The 19,529-nt window shown below is 38.6% G+C and overlaps 1 protein-coding gene across 1 annotated transcript; it reads left to right on the top strand.

The window, feature by feature from the left end:
- The first annotated feature begins 2,208 nt into the window (after positions 1-2,208).
- On the top strand, positions 2,209-4,088 carry LOC127527450 (uncharacterized). The gene has a single exon (XM_051926281.1). The coding sequence runs from the start codon at positions 2,950-2,952 to the stop codon at positions 3,751-3,753; it is 804 nt and encodes a 267-aa protein (XP_051782241.1). The 5' UTR covers positions 2,209-2,949; the 3' UTR covers positions 3,754-4,088.
- Positions 4,089-19,529: the final 15,441 nt, after the last annotated feature.

Raw genomic sequence — 19,529 nt, 5'->3', positions numbered from 1 at the left:
GCTTAACATGTCAGTATCTGAAGCACTGGTTTTGAAAAAACAAAGTTATGCCAAAAATTGGCTTTGCTCTCCTTTATAGAAACAATATAAATCATCAGCTTAAGAGTTATTATCTGATTTATCCCACATTCAGCTTTTACCCAACAATTTACTATCCTATATGTCACAGGTAGCTAATTCAGATCTTGAAGAGCAGAAGTGGCTGCAGGTTTTTGTTCCAATTCAGTTGCTTAATTATAAGCCAATCCTCACCAATAACGGGTCTTATTTAATTTCATGGCTTGTTAGTGTTTAACTCTTACCACGTCAGTTAATTCTTAAATCATAGATTTCTTTTTCCTTTCTAATGATACTTGTATCATCCAAGTGATTTGAAGCCTAAAACAGATTAATAATTTTCAGTTCTTCACTTTCTCTTCAGTTTCCTTCTGTGTACTTACAGTAAGTAAACCAAACCGTGAATGATGAATACACACGGGTGGAAATGGAGACGAGCTAGATGTAGAACCTCTGGTTCCTTTGTCATTTGCATCTTATTGCTAATAAGGAGCAGTTAAAACAATGAATACAGCAATTTAAGGCTAAAATAAGCAATTAAGGATTCAAAATCTTAACAAGTGAGACAACTAAAGTGAACCAGAAAAACGTCACTTGAGCAATAAGTGCTTCATCACTAATGAATGAAACAAAAACCTGAAACATTTGTGGCCCTCCAGAACTCACATTGCTTAGCCCTGATTTAAAGGGTCTGAGTCTTAAATAGAAAATAAATTAAATGAAGTTAGTAAGTAAGACTGTACACCTGCATTCATATTCAACAGGTCACCAACATATCTAAACTTCACTTCCTTGTACAAAAGAAGTCATTGGTTGATAACCAAAATTATGCTTAGGATATTGCTGTCAGTCTCCCTATCCACACATACTGTATTTAAAAAACAAAGTTATTGGCAGACTAGGCCTCACACCATAGCTTTTAAGGACTCACATTCAGAAGCCGTTGTACTAAAGTGATTTCCCTTATACATATCACATCTCATATACAGCTTGGCCCTTTTCCTCTCACGTTCACCTTGCGTTCACAATCATACCTTTAACTTTCATGATAGCTTTCCATTTCAGTATATTTTCTTCAAATTATGTTTCACATTTTTTACATCAGTAAAAGATAATAAAAATATAAGAGCTGTGATGGCAGTCACTCATTTTATTGTCATTAAGTAATATTTTCATGGAATTTGATTTTGTGAATCTCAAGTACAAGTATATAATGAAAACAGTAATCATTTACTAACCAACTGACAACCTTTCAAAATGTATTGATAATAAAGTTCAATGATTTCACTGTTTGCAAATAAGAAGTATTATTAAATCTTAAGCTAAAATTATTGGCTGAATCTGAACATGATAGATAGCAGATCTCTGTGGAGCTTTGCAGATATATCACAGTGCCAGACAAATATTGGATTATTTTCTTAATATGTTATTGGAGCTCTTAGGTTGTTGTTAGTATAACAGAAATTCTGAGTATGCATTTAGTCACTGCAGTAGAAGTGCTACCGAGCCATCTTTCATACATTTCAACACATGTTAAGTTGCTTTTATTATTTACTTTTACAGACTTGAACATCATGTGACTTTAATTTCTACGAGCTGCCATAACTGAGGTTCACGCAAGATGCCACACAGTCAGAGAGATGAGTGTGGGAAGTGGTGAAAGCAGAAGCTAGACTGTTAACAAATAATAAGACCTACCCTTAGGTTCTGGTACACTAAGAGATGATACTTAACTTATATGGAGATAGATAAATAAATAAACAATATCATTACTGCTGTATTGAATAAATAAAGAATATCATTATTAACAAACTAAACCAGCCACAGGGGATGCACAAACCAGTGTGTTTCTTGGTGCCGGTCCCAAGCCTGGATAAATGGGGAGAGTTACGTCAGGAAGGGCACCCGGTGTAAAATTTTGCCAAATCAATATGCGGACAACAATACAAATTTCCATACCAGATCGGTCGAGCCCTGGGTTAACAACAACCGCCACCAGTACTGTTAGCTAACAGGGTGCTGGCGGAAGTTGGGCTACTGTTGGCTGAAGAAGAAGAAGGAGAAGAAGAGGGGGGAGATGTGTCCAGAGGCAGGAAGAGAGGAGGAAGTAAAGAGAGTGGAACTGAGCTTAGGAACTTTGAATGTTGGTAATATGACTGGTAAGGGGAGAGAGTTAGCAGATATGATAGACAGAAGGAAGGTCGATATATTGTGCGTGCAAGAGACTAAATGGAAGGGGAGTAAGGCCAGGTGGATTGGAGGTGGATTCAAATTGGTCTATCATGGTGTGGATGGGAGGAGAAATGGGGTAGGGGTTATTCTGAAGGAACAGTATGTCAAGAGTGTTTTGGAGGTGAAAAGAGTGTCAGGCAGAGTAATGATTATGAAGCTGGAAATTGGAGGTGTGATGATGAATGTTGTTAGTGCATATGCACTGCAAGTTGGGTGTGCAATGGGTGAGAAAGAAGATTTTTGGAGTGAGTTGGATGAAGTGATGAACAGTGTACCCAAGGGACAGAAAGTGGTGATTGCAGCAGATTTCAATGGGCATGTTGGTGTAGAGAACAGAGGAGACGAGGAGGTGATGGGTAGGTATGGTGTCAAGGAGAGGAATGAAGAAGGTCAGAGGATAGTGGATTTTGCCAAAAAGATGGACATGGCTGTGGTGAATATGTATTTTAAGAAGAAGGAAGAACATAGGTTGACGTACAAGAGTGGGGGAAGATGCACACAGGTAGATTACATCCTATGCAGAAGAGTTGATCTGAAGGAGATTGAAGACTGCAAAGTGGTGACAGGGGAAAGTGTAGTTAAGCAGCATAGGATGGTGGTCTGTAGGATGACATTGGAGATCAAGAAGAAGAAGAGAGTGAGGGCAAAGCCAAAGATCAAATGGTGGAAGTTGGAAAGGAAGACTGCAAGGTTGAGTTTAGGGAGGAGGTGAGACAAGCACTGGGTAGCAGTGAAGAGTTACTAGACAGCTGGGAAACTACAGCAGATGTAGTAAGGGTGACAGCAAGAAGGGTGCTTGGCGTGACACCTGGAAAGAGGAAGGAGGAAAAGGAAACCTGGTGGTGGAATGAGGAAATACAGGAGAGTATACAGAGGAAGAGGATGGCAAAGATGAAGTGGGATAGTCAGAGAGATGCAGAAAGTAGACAAGAGTACAAGGAGATAAGGCGCAAGGTGAAGAGAGAGGTGGCGAAGGCTAAAGAAAAGGTGTATGATGAGTTGTATGAGAGATTGGACAGTAAGGAGGGAGAAAAGGACCTGTACCGCTTGGCTAGACAGAGGGACCTAGCTGGAAAAGATATGCAGCAGGTTAGGGTGATAAAGGATAAAGATGGAGACATACTCACAAGCGAGGAGAGTGTGTTGAAAAGATGGAAAGAGTACTTTGAGAGGCTGATGAATGAAGAGAACGAGAGAGAAAAGAGGTTGGATGATGTGGAGATAGTGAATCAGGAAGTGCAATGGATTAGCAAGGAGGAAGTAAGGACAGCTATGAAGAGGATGAAAAATGGAAAGGCTGCTGGTCCAGATGACATACCTATGGAAGCATGGAGGTGCTTAGGAGAGATGGCAGTGGAGTTTTTAACCAGATTGTTTAATGGAATCTTGGAAAGTGAGAGGATGCCTGAGGAGTGGAGAAGAAGTGTACTGGTGCCGATATTTAAGAATAAGGGGAATGTGTAGGACTGCAGTAACTACAGGGAAATAAAATTGATGAGCCACAGCATGAAGTTATGGGAAAGAGTAGTGGAAGCTAGGTTAAGAAATGAGGTGATGATTAGTGAGCAGCAGTATGGTTTCATGCTAGGAAAGAGCACCACAGATGCAATGTTTGCTCTGAGGATGTTGATGGAGAAGTTTAGAGAAGGTCAGAAGGAGTTGCATTGCATTTTTGTGGACCTGGAGAAAGCATATGACAGGGTGCCCCGAGAGGAGCTGTGGTATTGTATGAAGAAGTCGGGAGTGGCAGAGAAGTACGTAAGAGTTGTACAGGATATGTATGAGGGAAGTGTGACAGTGGTGAGGTCTGTGGTGTGGTGAGGTAGGAGTGACAGATGCATTCAAGTTGGAGGTGGGATTACATCAGGGATCGGGTCTGAGCCCTTTCTTATTTGCAATGGCGATGGACAGGTTGATAGACGAGATTAGACAGGAGTCCCCGTGGACTATGATGTTTGCTGATGACATTGTGATCTGTAGGGATAGTAGGGAGCAGGTTGAGGAGACCCTGGAGAGGTGGAGATATGCTCTAGAGAGAAGAGGAATGAAGGTCAGTAGGAACAAGACAGAATACATGTGTGTAAATGAGAGGGAGGTCAGTGGAATGATGAGGATGCAAGGAGTAGAGTTGGCGAAAGTGGAGGAGTTTAAATACTTGGGATCAACAGTACATAGTAATGGGGATTGTGGAAGAGAGGTGAAAAAGAGAGTGCAGGCAGGGTGGAATGGGTGGAGAAGAGTGTCAGGAGTAACTTGTGACAGACGGGTATCAGCAAGAGTGAAAGGGAAGGTCTACTGAACGGCATTGAGACCAGCTTTGTTATATGGGTTGGAGATGGTGGCACTGACCAGAAAGCAAGAGACAGAGCTGGAGGTGGCAGAGTTAAAGATGCTAAGATTTGCATTGGGTGTGACGAAGATGGATAGGATTAGAAATGAGTACATTAGAGGGTCAGCTCAAGTTGGACGGTTGGGAGGCAAAGTCAAAGAGGCGAGATTGCATTGGTTTGGACATGTGCAGAGGAGAGATGCTGGGTATATTGGGAGAAGGATGCTAAGGATAGAGCTGCCTGGCAAGAGGAAAAGAGACGCCCTAAGCGAAGGTTTATGTATGTGGTGAGAGAGGACATGCAGGTGATGGGTGTAACAGAGCAAGATGCAGAGGACAGAAAGATATGGAAGAAGATGATCCGCTGTGGCAACCCCTAACAGGAGCAGCCGAAAGAAGAAGAAGAAGATAATTATTGACAACTGCATTAATAAATACATATCCCATGTCATACCTTTCTCGTATGGTAACACTCAGTAACCCAACCCTGCCTACAATCTGACCCAGTCCCATCTTTTGTCCTGCAATGAGGTGTACTTGCTTCGGCATGCACAGCTGCAGGTGTTTCTATGTTTTGCTGTCAGGAGAGGAAATTAAACAAGTAAAAGAAAAAAATACAAAAAAATATACAAGCTGAAGTAGCCAATCATAAGGTAAAATTTTCATTTCATTATCAAAACAGCTTAATCCAGGCAAGGATCATGGGTTTGTACTGGAGCCTATCCTAGTTAGTATAGGTTGCAAGACAGGAACAAACCATGGAGACAGGGCACCAGTCCATTATTGGGTGAAAACACACACACACTGGCAATCCAAACACACACTAGCACACAGTTAGCATTACCAATACATCTAACCTGCATGTTTTGGACAGTGGGAGGAAACCCACGCAGACAGTGAGAAAACATGCAAACTATATGCAGGGAGAACCCAGGATATCTAGTACCACTGCACCACTGTGCCGCTACATAAGGTAAAATTGAAACAGTAAATGAAATAATAGTTAAAGTCACACAGAATATTTCTCTGTTTTGAGATAGACAAGTTTGTACAATCGCCAATGCAGTGGGAATTTTTAACATTTCAAAAATGTGTACAGCGTGTTGTAGCCAAGATATCACAATGAAAACTAAACTGCCTTAACAAATTTCCATGAAGAATAAACGTGCCCCATTCATGTGGACAGACAACAGGTCACACAGAAAGACATATCTATGGCAGTAGATGCTTTTCATATTATATGGTAACGCACCTAACAACTAGGTAATAGCACACTCAAGAGCAGAGAGTATGTGCAACTCCACAAAGAAAGTAATGTACAATCATGGCCAAAAGGTTTGAGAATAAAGTTTGCTGCTTCAGTGTTTTTAGATCTTTTTCTCACATGTTTCTATGGTTTACTGAAGTATACTTACAAGCATTTCATAAGTTTTAAAGGTTTTTATTGACAATTACGTTAAGTTTATTCAAAGAGTCAATATTTACAGTGTTGGCCCTTCTTTTTCAAGACCTCTGCAATTCACCCTGGCATGCCATCAATCAACTTCTGGGCCAAATCCTGACTAATGGCAGCTCATTCTTGCATAATCAATGCTTGGAGTTTGTCAGAATTTGTGGGGTTTTGTTTGTCCACCTGCCTCTTGAGGATTGACTACAAGTTCTCAATGAGTTTAAGGTCTGGAGAGTTTCCTGGCCATGGACCCAAAATTTCGATGTCTTGTTCCCCGAGCCACTTAGTTATCACTTTTGCCTTATGGCACAGTGCTCCATCATGCTGGAAAAGGCATTGTTCGTCACCAAACTGTTCTTGGATGTTTGGGAGAAGTTGCTCTAGGAGGATGTTTTGGTACCATTCCTTCTTTTGCTCACAGGGCTTTCTTGTAGCTCAGAGCAGATTTACAAGTTACAGAGATGCGTTTTGGTCAATCAGGAAGTAGGATATATTCAAATATGCAAAACAAAAGTGATGAGTGATTTTGGCTTAAGTTTCTTTTAAAACAATTCTGTTATATTTCTGTTCATCCTAGGACGTTGTGATCTGCATCTGTTTACAACTTTTTCCTCATGTTGGTTTGAATTCTGAGTAATTTTAAGAAACAAATTATTCAGCAAAAGTGTGTCAACTGTGACTGCCAAGTCAGATGTTTTTGTTTCTTTCTTTTGTAATGAGAGACAGAGACATCAAAAAGGTTTGGGGATCCACTGTATACTTGACAATTCAGGGAAAAAAGAATCTCAAACAGAGTAGTCTTAAAAGTAGTCCCCCATAACAGGACTTTTGGGGATCTGAAGCGGTCGGGTTTTTATATAGGAGGTGGAGGAAGAGGTGTGTCTACTGCATTGCCGGAAGTGATGTCAGAGCCTGGTTGTAGTTGTAGTTTGAAAGTGAAGTCTGTGGAGGAACAGGATGTAGAATTAGAGTGGCTTACCTTCCGGGGATCTGCAAAACAATTGAGAGTAGTAAAGAGAGAAAGGAGTCTTTTCCCCCAATATAAATGCTTATTCTAAAATATTATTGATTAGGTCCTGCCAGGTTTTAAAAAAGTTTTAAACAGATCCTCTATGTGAGAATTAGATTTTTTCCAATTTCAAATAGTATATACTGTAACATCAGTTACCCACTGACTTAAAAGAGGTGGATTAGGATTGTTCCACTTCAGCAAGATAAGTCTACGTGCCAATAGTGTAGTAAAGGCAATCACAGTTTGTTTGTCCTTCTCCACTTTAAGCCCATCTGGAAGCACCCCAAACACAGCTGTTAATGGGTTAGGAGGGATTGTGACACCAAGGCTGTTTGATAGGCATTTAAATTTTTTTGTCCAGAAAGATGTTAATTTGGTGCAGGCCCAAAACTATGTGGCCCAGTGAAGCTGGAGCTCGATTGCAATGTTTGCAGGTTGGATCTTGCCCTGGAAACATTTTGGACAATTTTAAGCAAGATAGATGTGCTTGATAAAAGATTTTATGTTGAATAATTGAATGCTTTGTACTCTGTTTCTGAAATGTTGAGTGAGAGATCCTTTTCCCACTGCACTCTGGGATCTTTAAAAGGAAGGGACTTTAAAATGTTTTTATATATTATGGAAATACTGTCTGAGTCCCCAAGACTGATCAACATCTCTTCTGGAATGGAAATAAGTGGGAGGTGAGAAAAATTGGGCAGATTTTGTTTAGCAAAGTTTCTAATTTGGAGATAGAGGAAAAATTGTATTGATGGGAGACTAAATTTGTAGTGTAACTGTTCATAGGATGCAAAGACATTATTTATATACAAATCTCAAAACGATTTAATCCCATTCATTTTCCAAACATTAAAAACTGTGTAAGTTCGAGACAAAGCAAGGAACATAAAGAAGTGCTGCAGGATTTCATTTCTATTGCAGACCAAGCTACTGTGTGTTCATCTATTTATGTCAGTGTCCAGGTTTTTATAGCTTGGATGTTTGACGCCCAGTAATAAAACTGAAAATTAGGTAGAGCCATGCCGCCTTCTGATTTAGGTCGTTGTAGGGTTGCCTTTAGAATACGTGGGTTTTTCAAATTCCAAATAAATGATGTTATGTCTGAATCTAATTTCTTAAAAAAGATGTGTTAATTTATATGGGCATGTTTTGAAATAGTCATGCTGATGTGTGCTCAGACCATAGTGTGTGTTTATATTGTGAGAGTTGATTTTTACTGATAAATATGACTTTTAATGCTTGCTTTTATATTGATTCTATTGAATTACTTCTATCCTTGTGAACTTGTAGCTTTTCCCTTTAGTACTCTTAGAAAGCATTTTAACTAAAGCCTGTTGACCTGTGACCCAGTCCCACTGCTACTTTGCTGCAAGGACAAGTATTGATAATAAAACAATTGCAATCTAGTGTAACAGAATCCTGACTCCAAAGGTTCTTTTTATCAGTAACTAGCAAGGACATGAAACTACTCACATACTGTACATCTATAATTGACAACAGTATTTATGGAGTGTATCAGTAAGTCAGTCATATCTTTCCATGTACTGTCAAAAAAAGTGTTCTTCTCATCCTGTACTGGCTTTGTGATTTAACTTTGTTATTATATTTATTTATCCATCTATGTATTTATTTATTTAAAGAGCTACTGTAAAAAGCCAAATTTCCCCTTGGGGACAAATAAAGTTCTATCTATCTATTCTTTTTCTTTTCTGACTTCCTCTGGAAGCATCTATGGGTCACAAAACACAATTCTGTTATTATTTGTTGCAAATTCTTTTGTTTTAGAGGTGCTTAAAAATGTTTGCATCTTCCCATGACTCCATTTTGAATTCCATATGTGTCACGATTTTGAGCATTATTGTTTACCGGTTTCTACAGCACTGCTATGAAACAACACCCAAGATTACACTTAGCGTAATGTCATGGGGCATTCTGTATAAAGGTCAGTACCTGAGTCTTCCAGTATTGTATGAGCTTGCATACAAAATCTTAAAAAGAAGTCGTGTGTGGGTTAAAAGCTCCTTGGGCACAACTAACGTCTAGAATTTTTACTTCAAGGTTCAAATTTTTTTTGGGTTTAGGTTTATTATACTTTTTGGCAACAACCTTTAGCTTTGTTTCTCTACTCCAATATATCTTTTGGTTCCTTTTCCTTTCCCCATTTAATAAGCCTTTCTTTACATGTGGCATCACACAGGAACAAAAGGGAGCTATAGGGTAAACTGAAGAATTTTGTGACTAATAAATGTCTATACTAGAACTGGTGTATTAACAGTTTTAGCACAGTTCATTCTGCTATTACTGTGAACATATCAGTAGATGTTATACGTTTGAATTGGAGCCATCAGTATTCTGGGAGCATTGTCTATCACCATACAATATATTCAGTCACTAAAATGTCCACAAAGCTACACAAAGATAAGGAACCATAAAACTTGTAGCCTTTTTGACTTTTCTGCTTCTGTGCCATGGTGGGCCACGTCTTCTACATTTCAGCTTTGGCGGTTTTCCAGCTAGTAGTGGGGTACATTACTTTATGGCTCACAGAAGCAACAAGGCATGCTTTGTTTTGGTTTGGATGAAAAAAGGCAGTATGTACACTACATCATATATACTGCTTGCCTAAGTGGAATGACAATAAGAGAGTAAGTCATTCTTGAAGCTCCTCTGAGATTCTCATAGGAAAAAAATTGATAGGCTCCAGAGTCAAACAAAACGATGATGCTATAGTTCAGAGATTCCCACACTCTGTCTCTGGGGAACAGTGCAGTGTCTGGTTTCATTTATTTATTTATTGTTTAAATCAGTTTATTACTCAAATGCAAATTCCTTCTTCTTTGTAATCATTTTATTTCCTTTCAAATATAAGATAATGCATAATACAAGGAAAATAAACTGGAATATGAAAAAAAATATAAAAAAAACTGTTTTTGTTTATTTCTCCTTTATCTCTCTCCCTAGCTCTAGGTTATAACAGGAGAAAAGTTGCTAAATAATACTAAATAATAATTGTTCTATATCAATAGGAAACATGAAAAAATGCTAATCATACTTCCAAGGTATACCTTTCTTAATGTTCAAGGTAGACGGCCTGTTTAGACCTGCTGCATGAATTAAAAAATAACAAAGAAATGTCACCATGATGTCATGTCACCCCTTCAGAAGGAGTTCACCTGTAAGCCATTTTAGGACCAATTCCTTTTTTAACTGAAAATCTTCTTTAGTTAAATTTCAACTTCACACTTTATAAATGCAGATACACAATTGTTTTCCTGAGGGTTCTAAGAATTGTTTTCTTTTATCTTACTTTATACAGGAGTCCTTTCAGTTTTTCTTTGCTGCAATTTGGTCTTCATTTTAATTATTTTACTAATTAAGAGTTTCTGGTTATGTCCACCAAGACAAAGGAGAACCTTAACTTTAGTACATTAGTTCCTCACCAAAACAGTTTTCAGATTAAAGTAATACTCAAGATTCCATTGTATAAATTGGGGATGCTAATTATTTGTACCACTATGTTGGTCTCAGCAAATGAGGTTTCTGACTTGGGCAGTTTGGGTTCTATCATGCAGGACAGCATTTCTTTTCTTTATTATATAAAGTTCTGTTCTTGTCTTTTAAATATTAAAGAAATTCTCCACCCAAAAACAATATTATTAAATGTTACTAATCACATGTGGCTTGTAGTGATGGCCAAGAAAAAAAAATTAATCTCATGTTTTTATGCAGAATGGAGCTATCAAATTTAATGGTTTGATGGAAGCAGGCACCGACTAATTCTGAACAACAGAAAACAATATCAATACATCCATGAAAAAATCTTGCATTACTCTTGTCTCATCATCTAGGTGAAGTTATCCCATTGTATACTCAAAAAGTACAAAATGCATGCATTTTTTGCTAAATTGATTCCACCAATAAAATGAAAAGCTCTCGATTTACCAGAAGAATCGATTTAACAATGTTTTAGCAAAAAATGCATGCATTTTGCATATTTTGAGTATAATTTTTCAACATGACTAATGTGAGATTCTTTTCATGGATGTATTGATATGATTTGCTGTTGTCCAGTATGAGCCACTGCCCACTTCTATTAAAGCATAATCTTTGTTAGCTCTATTCTGCATGAGCATGTTAAATAAAATTTTTTCTCTGCCATTACTACAAACCACATAGAGTAAGTAACATTTCCGGGTGAAGTATTCTTTTAAGCTATGCAGACCTAAATGTGTATAAGTGGTTTATAGGATAAAAATTTGTTTTTTAGGAAAATATTTCCAAGGAAGGTTTAGAAGATCTGGGGCCTCATGTATAACGGCGTACGTAGAACTCACACTATAACATGGCGTAAGCACAAAAGCGGGAATGTGCGTACGCACAGAAAAATCCAGATGCAGGAATCTGTGCGTATGCAAACTTTCACGTTCTTCCACTACATAAATCCCGATCAGCGTGAAAAGTAAAGCACATGCACGCGCCTTCTGTCCCGCCCCAACTCCTCCCAGAATTATGCCTCTTTGAATATGCAAATCGATATAAATAGCCTTCTGTGAAAAGACAATGGGAAAAGCACGGGGAAAAATATAAGAATTTCAGCAAATACCAAGTGGAGGCAAAGGAAAAACTTACTATTTGTTGGTTTAAACAGTGGTATAATCAACAAAAGAAAGTTGATCGAGTGACATACAGTAGTGTCGGAGAAACTCAAAAGCTCAAGTTCACAAAGTCGCACAGTGCCCGAAATAAAAAAGAAGTTGTCACATATCAAAGTCGGCGTGAAAAGGTGACTCGTAGCAGACCGTCTGAGTGTCCTATGAAAGCTTATTAGGGTACAGAGAAAAAAAATAGGCACACAGTGGGAAAAAAGCACGAAATGTCAACTTTAATCTCGAAATTTCCACTTCAATCACGTAGTTTATTTTGTCATTAAAGTAGAACATCATAAACTTCATCTTAAAATCGTTTATTTTACTAGTTTCTCAAGTAGCACGTTAAATGCTTTGTTCTGTGTTTGATCTTCTATGTGCTCTATGTGTGTGAATCACTACGTGCTTCCGTTCTTTCTCTTTCTCCGACAGGACACAGAATCCATTACATTCGTGATATTACAGCTCTCTGAATAATTAAAATACTGAGATGTGTACGTGATATCTTTTTCATGATGATAGGAATGAAAGCATGTCATTAAACATAGGAACACGGTGGCGCAGTGATTGTTCATATCTCATGCAAGAGGCTTGCTGCGCCATGTGCGACCTTCGATGAAATAATTTATTACAGAAGTACTGTCTCTTTTAAACGTACTAACCTCCAATTCCTGTCCTTACTTTTCTTTCTCCAAATACCCAATCGCCACACAATCAGCTCTGTAATAGACGTTAAGCCGTCTGTAAGCTTAGAACGCAGATTCTTCAAAACTTTTAAGGAACATTGAAATATCTTCGTAGTACATGTTTAATTATTCTATCCGTCTATCCTTCCAGTGTTGCGTCAGCACCAGCAATAATAAAGCGCAAGGCAGGAGCTATCTGTGAACTAGTTAGCGCTGTGGCACCGTGTCCTCACATGTTTAATTATTAACAATACAGATTATTTAAATGAAGTTAAAGTTTTATCTGTATGCTATAAGCAACATATTTTGCTGCATTTCATCTTAAAAATGATATTGTCATCATACGCGCTTTATAAAGTGGCGCAGGTTGTGCAATATTATAACTGTAGTGCAAGTTTACAGTGGGGTAATTGTACTTATAAGTACAAACAGTTCTACAAGGAGCACTTGATGGACTGATTGAGTGCGCTTATAGTTCTTGGGATGAAACTGTTTTCTGAAACGCAAGGTCCGTACAGGAAAGGCTTTGACGCGTTTTGCCCTGGCTGAGGTAGTGTGTGCTTGAAACTGTATACCGATAATTCTCTTTCCGATCAGCTGCTGCTGTGATTCCCCACTCAGATACAGTGATATAAATACTCCGAGTGGTGCGGTGAGAATAATATGGAAAAAGATGATCCGCTGTGGCAACCCTTAACGGGAGCACCTGAAAGAAGAAGAAGATGCAGCAAGCGTAACAACGCTAAAGCAGTTATGGTATTTGGAATACTATGGCTATTCCCTGGACCATTATATTGCTACAGGTTAATTACATTTAGATGCATTACATTAATAAACAATATGCAGTTAATTTCAGTGTATTTATAAAGCCGCGTCAGGAATGTGGGTCTAAGAAAGAAAGGGTGACCACACAGGAACAGTAGCACTGCTTTGACGCTGGGTGCCGCCAGTCTGCAAAACCGAGCGAAGAAATTGCGTACGCCAGGGTATGAGGTACCGTGGAAATGTGCGTGGCTTTACGCCAAGTTTAGGTTTTATACATTGCGATTTGAGCGTGGAAACGTTCGTACGCAACATTTCTGTGCGTACGCACCGTTTATACATGAGGCCCCAGGTCTGTACTAAATTTCTTCTGAAAGTCAATGACTATTTATAATCCCTTCTTTTTGAAAAGTAACATACATATACTGTATATATATATATATATATAAGTAAAAAAGAATGATAAAGAATTACATTGCAGAAAATGGCAAATAAAACTTAAACTAGTACATAGAAATCTGGATACTTCAATGTTTACAAAAAGGAGATAAAGAAGCTGTCTAATAAAGTGAAATGAATAAAATCCAGGGAAGAACACAACCAGCAACTGCAGCAGCCCCCCACTTAGAACTCTTTCTTTAAGGTTTCTGCCATATTCCCAGTAAAAGAAGTACTTGATCAATCCCAATTTTTTTCATATTGCAACATTAATATTGCCAGACAATGTGATATTAAGAAAGGAATACAGCTATGTAACATCCAGATATTATGGTACACCTAAATAATGGAGATGAAATCCATCCAGGTATGGAACTCCACATCTGGCAAACGCATATACCATAAGTTAAACTGGACCTTGAAAATGAAACAGTAAATCATATTTAAAATTGTTAAAGGGTTTTGAAAGCTAATTTGGATGGAACACTTATACCTGAGCTTTCCCTTTCAACACCATTGCCAAACAGCGCAATAATGAGAAATATGATTTCACAAACTGAACCAATGCTGTGTGGAACTGGAACAATACATGCAAAATTATTCATTTCAATGACTAACCTGCTGCTAATAATACTTCAGAGAGGCATGTGGCGTGATAAATGTCAGACATGTGCCTAATCTGTAAATACAATGCTGGGTGTATTTTTCAACATGAAAGACAGTTCAATAGCTCCTGTCCCACCAGCATAATGTGACAAATACTCTCATTAAAAACATTCAGGTTACCCACTAACCTATTGACCTACCATACTACTCCAAGTGATAATTGTGCTCAAGTGTTTATCATCATAGGGCAGCAGTGAGGAATTTGGATGATGCAAAACAAGAAATGAAAAAGAGTAAAAATAAACAAGAAAAGACTAAATAGTAGGCTACTCCTCTCCCACTGACAACTACCATGTCTGTATTCATTGTAATGAAATTAATCAAATATTAACCTTACTTGAGATGTTCCCATTAAACAAACTTTTATTTTATATAATAGCTTTCAAGACTTTGAAGATTATCATATGACCCTGAAGAACATCTGATTGCCTCAAAGACTACTAGATGTCCTTGAGGCTGTTCTGGCAAACTGTTCGACACCTGAGAAGGGCAGAGTGTGTCCTTGGCAAGACTGTGCTAAACAGGCATTGAGCAGTGATGACCTCTTCTAGGGAAAATGTCGAGTGAAGGAATGAACACTGTCTGGAACTCCTCAATCCAGTGGACATGCCCTCCTGTCAGGAGGCAGTACTGTACACATTCAGTTTGGGGGGGAGGGTGGCTTCCATCACTGTTGATGAAGACAGTTGATGAACAATGGATGTTCCAAAGATTCCATGGTGGTAATGCTGGTGGGGTGCATGCTATTCAGTGTTGCATGGAAGATGGGTAATGTACCCTTGAACTGGCAGACTGGTGTGATAAGAAACGTGAGGTCCAGGTAAGGCCTATAACCATGGTGCTGGAGGGAAGACTCCATCTGGTGGTTGAGCCTAAGATGCAGGAGGAACAATGTGGATTTCGTTATGGCTGTGGAACAGTAGGCTAACTCTTTTCCTTGGAGCAGTTGCTGGATGGTGTATGGGATTATGATAACCCAGTATACAGTATATGTTTTTTGTAAATTTGAAAAAGCATATGATCGCATCCCTTGGCATGTATTGTGGGAAGTGCTTCAGAAATATGGGGTAACAGGTCTGCTCTTCTGTGCTATTTGTTCTGTATATGAACACAGTGAGAGTTGTGTCCAAACATTTGCCATTAAGTCAAATTCATTCACATTGGGTGTTGGACTCTGTCAAGGCTGCATATTGTCACCACTCCTGTTTGATATCAAAGTGCCACTGGTGATGTGATGGTGTCTAGCGGATGTTGGGGAGGCTACATGTAGCTATGTTGCTTTATGTGGATAATGATTTACTCTTTGCCTTACTGTGACCTTCAGCATGCAGTCAAGTGATTCACTGTTGAGTGTGAAGCAGCAGGGATGAAGGTCAGTATCTCCAAGTCTAACATCATGGTTCCCTATCAGAAAAGAGCAGATTTTTCTTTCAAGGGGTGAAAAACTGCTCTTAGTGGAGCAATTCAAGTATTTCAGGATCTGGAGAGGAGAAGTTAAGAAATTCAGTAGAGTCTCAGAGTAAAGTCACTGCTCCTCCGAATCGGAGTAGCCAGATGAGGTGTGTCAGGCATGCATGAGTAGGGAGCATCTGCAGAGCTCTGAAATTAAGTGCAATTTGCCTCTGGACCAGAGGTTGGCACTATTACTAACTCCTTCTTCCTTTCTGCCTTCAGTGCAGATAATGGATGGCTTGAAGAATTATAGTATCAATACCTCTGAAGTCACAAACCTCCCACCTCCTCTGCTCTGGCCTCCATATAAGAAGAGTGGGTCCCAGAAGTCAGCGTCATGACTCATTCCAGTAGTCAACTTTTGTGTGTATATGACGGACATATGACGTCCCCCTTAAAATTTTTCATCTGGTTTTGTTATATTATTTAATAGGTGTGCCTGTTAAAAGGGGATTACCTACCTGGTGCCAAAAATATTTATCTTTGTTCTCATTATAATACAGGTGATTTGGGCATTTCATAAGGATGCCCCCTGGATGGCTCCCCCTGGATCTGCTCCAGGCACATCCCACTATGCAAAGACCCTGGGGCAGACTCAGGACATATTGCAGGGATTAGATTTCTTGGCTTGCTTGAAAACACCTGAGAATTCCCAACAAAAAACTGGAATCTGTTGCTGGAGACCAGAAAGTCCATGCTGACCTGCTTGGCATGCTGCCATCACAACCCTTACCACAAGAAGCAGTGTCAGATAATAAAATTAGATGAGATAGCAATGTAAACCACTCCAGGGGGTTTAAAGGACTGTCAGGTTAAGTGACGTGCTTAGGGTTATGTAGGGACAGTGATTGCATTAGTGACCTTATGGTTTCCTGGGTAGTGCCCTACCCATTAGGCCAAACTGCCTGTCTGCCTGACAATACAGTCCTATTGAGTAAAGAAATCCACTGGAAAACAAAAACAATATGCAACCCTGTATGAGTTATACTACTGAGTAAAATATACTTGCTTTTTAAGTCACTCCTTAACATAAAGCTTTCAAAACAGTCACTTCTGTTTTTCACTTTAATAGAACTACAGTATATCATCTGTTTGCTATTGTAACTCAGCTTGCTTGCTTCCATGTGTTTTGAAATCTCTACTCTATTACTGAATCTAGTAAAGTAACTTATAACCCTATTTGATTAATACAAAGCTGACTTAATGTTTTAATATTATATGTAAAATGTGCTTTTTTTGTAACACATCTTGCGATGATGGTCATTGTAACAGCACTATAAAAACCAAGAGTTGCTTGTCAGACTGTTAACTGTGAAATGCATTGCCATGATGTTTTCTGCATAACAAAGTTTACTTGTAGCCAACATTAATATTACAGTTAGATGGTTTATATTTTCTTGATGTTGACAACTCCATATGAAGTACATTATTGAATGACGTGATGCAGATTCACCAATTCGGGGGACTTCCACCTAGAGGCAAGCAGGATTTTGGCAGCAGTTGACAAATTCTTATGATAATTATGCTGAGTGATTTCTGATGTCTGGGTTCTCTGTGGAAAGATGGAGTATGTCTCCTCTGAAGTCGAAAACAGCAGAGTCATGTCTCTGTATGACTGTTGTATTTCTGTCCAGGCTAAATCTGTATGACGAGTGGTTTTATTTTTCTGTTTCATGTATATTAAATCTATCCACTCCTTAAACTCGCATAATCCAATTTTTGACAGCAGGAGGCCAGAGTCTCTAGTAATATACACAAGACAGCAACCAACCTTGAAGAAGGCATCAGTCCATTACAGGACACACACACTCACTCATACGGGGCCAATTAATGTAACATTCATGTGTTTGTGTCATTCTGGATATGTTTGTCTTAATAAAGTTTTGGATAGGAACCTAGATAAAAATGTTTTTAAGAATTTTGTTAACTATTAAATCATTCAATAATATTATTTTAGTTGCTTCAATGCATTTTTTTATAAACTGTTGGAAAAAGAAATACAGCCTAAACATTTAACTATAAATTAAATGCATTTCTTACTAAGAAATAGTTTTCAAGAAAGCTCTCCTAACTGTAGTCCATTTGCTCTGGAGTTGTATGTGTAGTCTATGTGCTGCTATCTTTAGAAAAGATACAGAATCAATCTTATTTATTATTGAACTTAGTGAATTTATAGAAACAGTTTTACAGTATCCACTCCTCAGCTTATACCTGTAGGCATGTTAATAAGTCTGCCAAACAGCTACACTGAAGAAAGACAAATTAAACAGTAACAACCAAGACAATCATATTCTAAGAGTAGAAAATGAAAGAAGAGGTTGTCAAGGGTGCTAAGAGAGCAGAATGAGTTGTGCAGAATGGGCTTGCTGTCCCTCGAAAAAAATAAAAGATGTATGTTACCTATGCTTGCAGTTAGCGGCCTTGTGATGGCCCTAAAAAGCAGTTATTGATTCGTTTCTCCACAGTCTTGGCTTTTTAAAAAATGCATAAAATGTGGAAAGAGAACTTAGCAACCTCAAGCAATCAGCAAACATAAAAAGAGAAATACCACATCTACATCTTTACTGCAAATCCTGGCTAAAGGACTAATACTAAATATAGTCATCCATTTTAAAGTCATGCAGCAAGTGCTTTCCCAGCAGCATTGAACACAAGGCAAGAATAAGCCCTGAAAGAGGAGCTTAGTAAATACAGTTTTACAAATTTCATTAACAAAAATACATGTTAACTATAGACCAGACTTTCCCTTTTATCAATGGAAGCATACAATACCTAACTGTAATGCAATATTGTGCAGAGTATGAAAATTATACATTTTGTTACTAAATAATTAATTACAATGATATATGGCGCTTTTTTAACTTACACAAAGCACTCTACACAGACAATGGGAAGCCACTTCAGCCACCACCAATGTTTAGCATCCACTAAGATAATGCAACAACAGCCATTCTTGCACCTGTACACTCACCAAACACTATCTATTAGATGGTAAAGGGGTGAGAGGGATAGTTAGCCTATAAGGGCCAGGGGATGACTATGGGGCCAGAATGACCTATTTATCCAGGAAACCTAGAAACACCCTTCTTTTTCTGAAAGATGCCCAGGGATGCTTTAAGCCTCGGAGATTTAGGACCTTGGTATTACATCTCATCAGAAAGATTTGTGCCAATTTTTACAGAACAGTTTACTAACCGCACTGAGATCCACACACATATCACTGGTTAAATGCCTGTTCTGGCCTCCCCAATGCTTCACTCCCAGATTTTCCTTGATGGTCTCCCCTCCAAGTATTGGCTGGGCCCAAACATACTTAACTTCAGGTGGATTATATAATCTGAAGTGCAGGTGGCTGCTGGGTAATAGTGAGCACTGGCTTTTTTAAACAGGTCATCTGCAGTGGAACACTCCAGAATCTCACTTACCTCCTTTTTCGGTCAGAGAATTATAATAAAAAAATGTCTGTTGATGAGAATTCTGCAGGGATTAAATAGTTTGTCATCACTGTTTGGTGATCTTCCAGTACTTATTTCAAGTGCAACATTTTCCACCATCTGGAAGGGCTTGTTTTAGGACTATGGGAAAGTGATGATATAGAGATGCCTACAGCAATGTTTCTTTTTTGAAAGATTTAGCTTTTTACCAGCATTCTACAGTCACATTTCTGAATCTGTGCCTTCATGATCAGAGGTCATCTATCTTGAAAATAAACACTCCAGTCACAGTTTAGCACACACCATATTTAAGATGCTGCAGATACATAAACCTGCTAAATTGCTATGCCAGAATCTGTTGGGCA

This window comes from Erpetoichthys calabaricus, chromosome 4, assembly GCF_900747795.2.
Source record: "Erpetoichthys calabaricus chromosome 4, fErpCal1.3, whole genome shotgun sequence".
NCBI classification, from domain to species: domain Eukaryota; kingdom Metazoa; phylum Chordata; class Cladistia; order Polypteriformes; family Polypteridae; genus Erpetoichthys; species Erpetoichthys calabaricus.
Note: the sequence above shows the minus strand (reverse complement) of the source record. Positions and strands in the feature narration are given on the sequence as shown.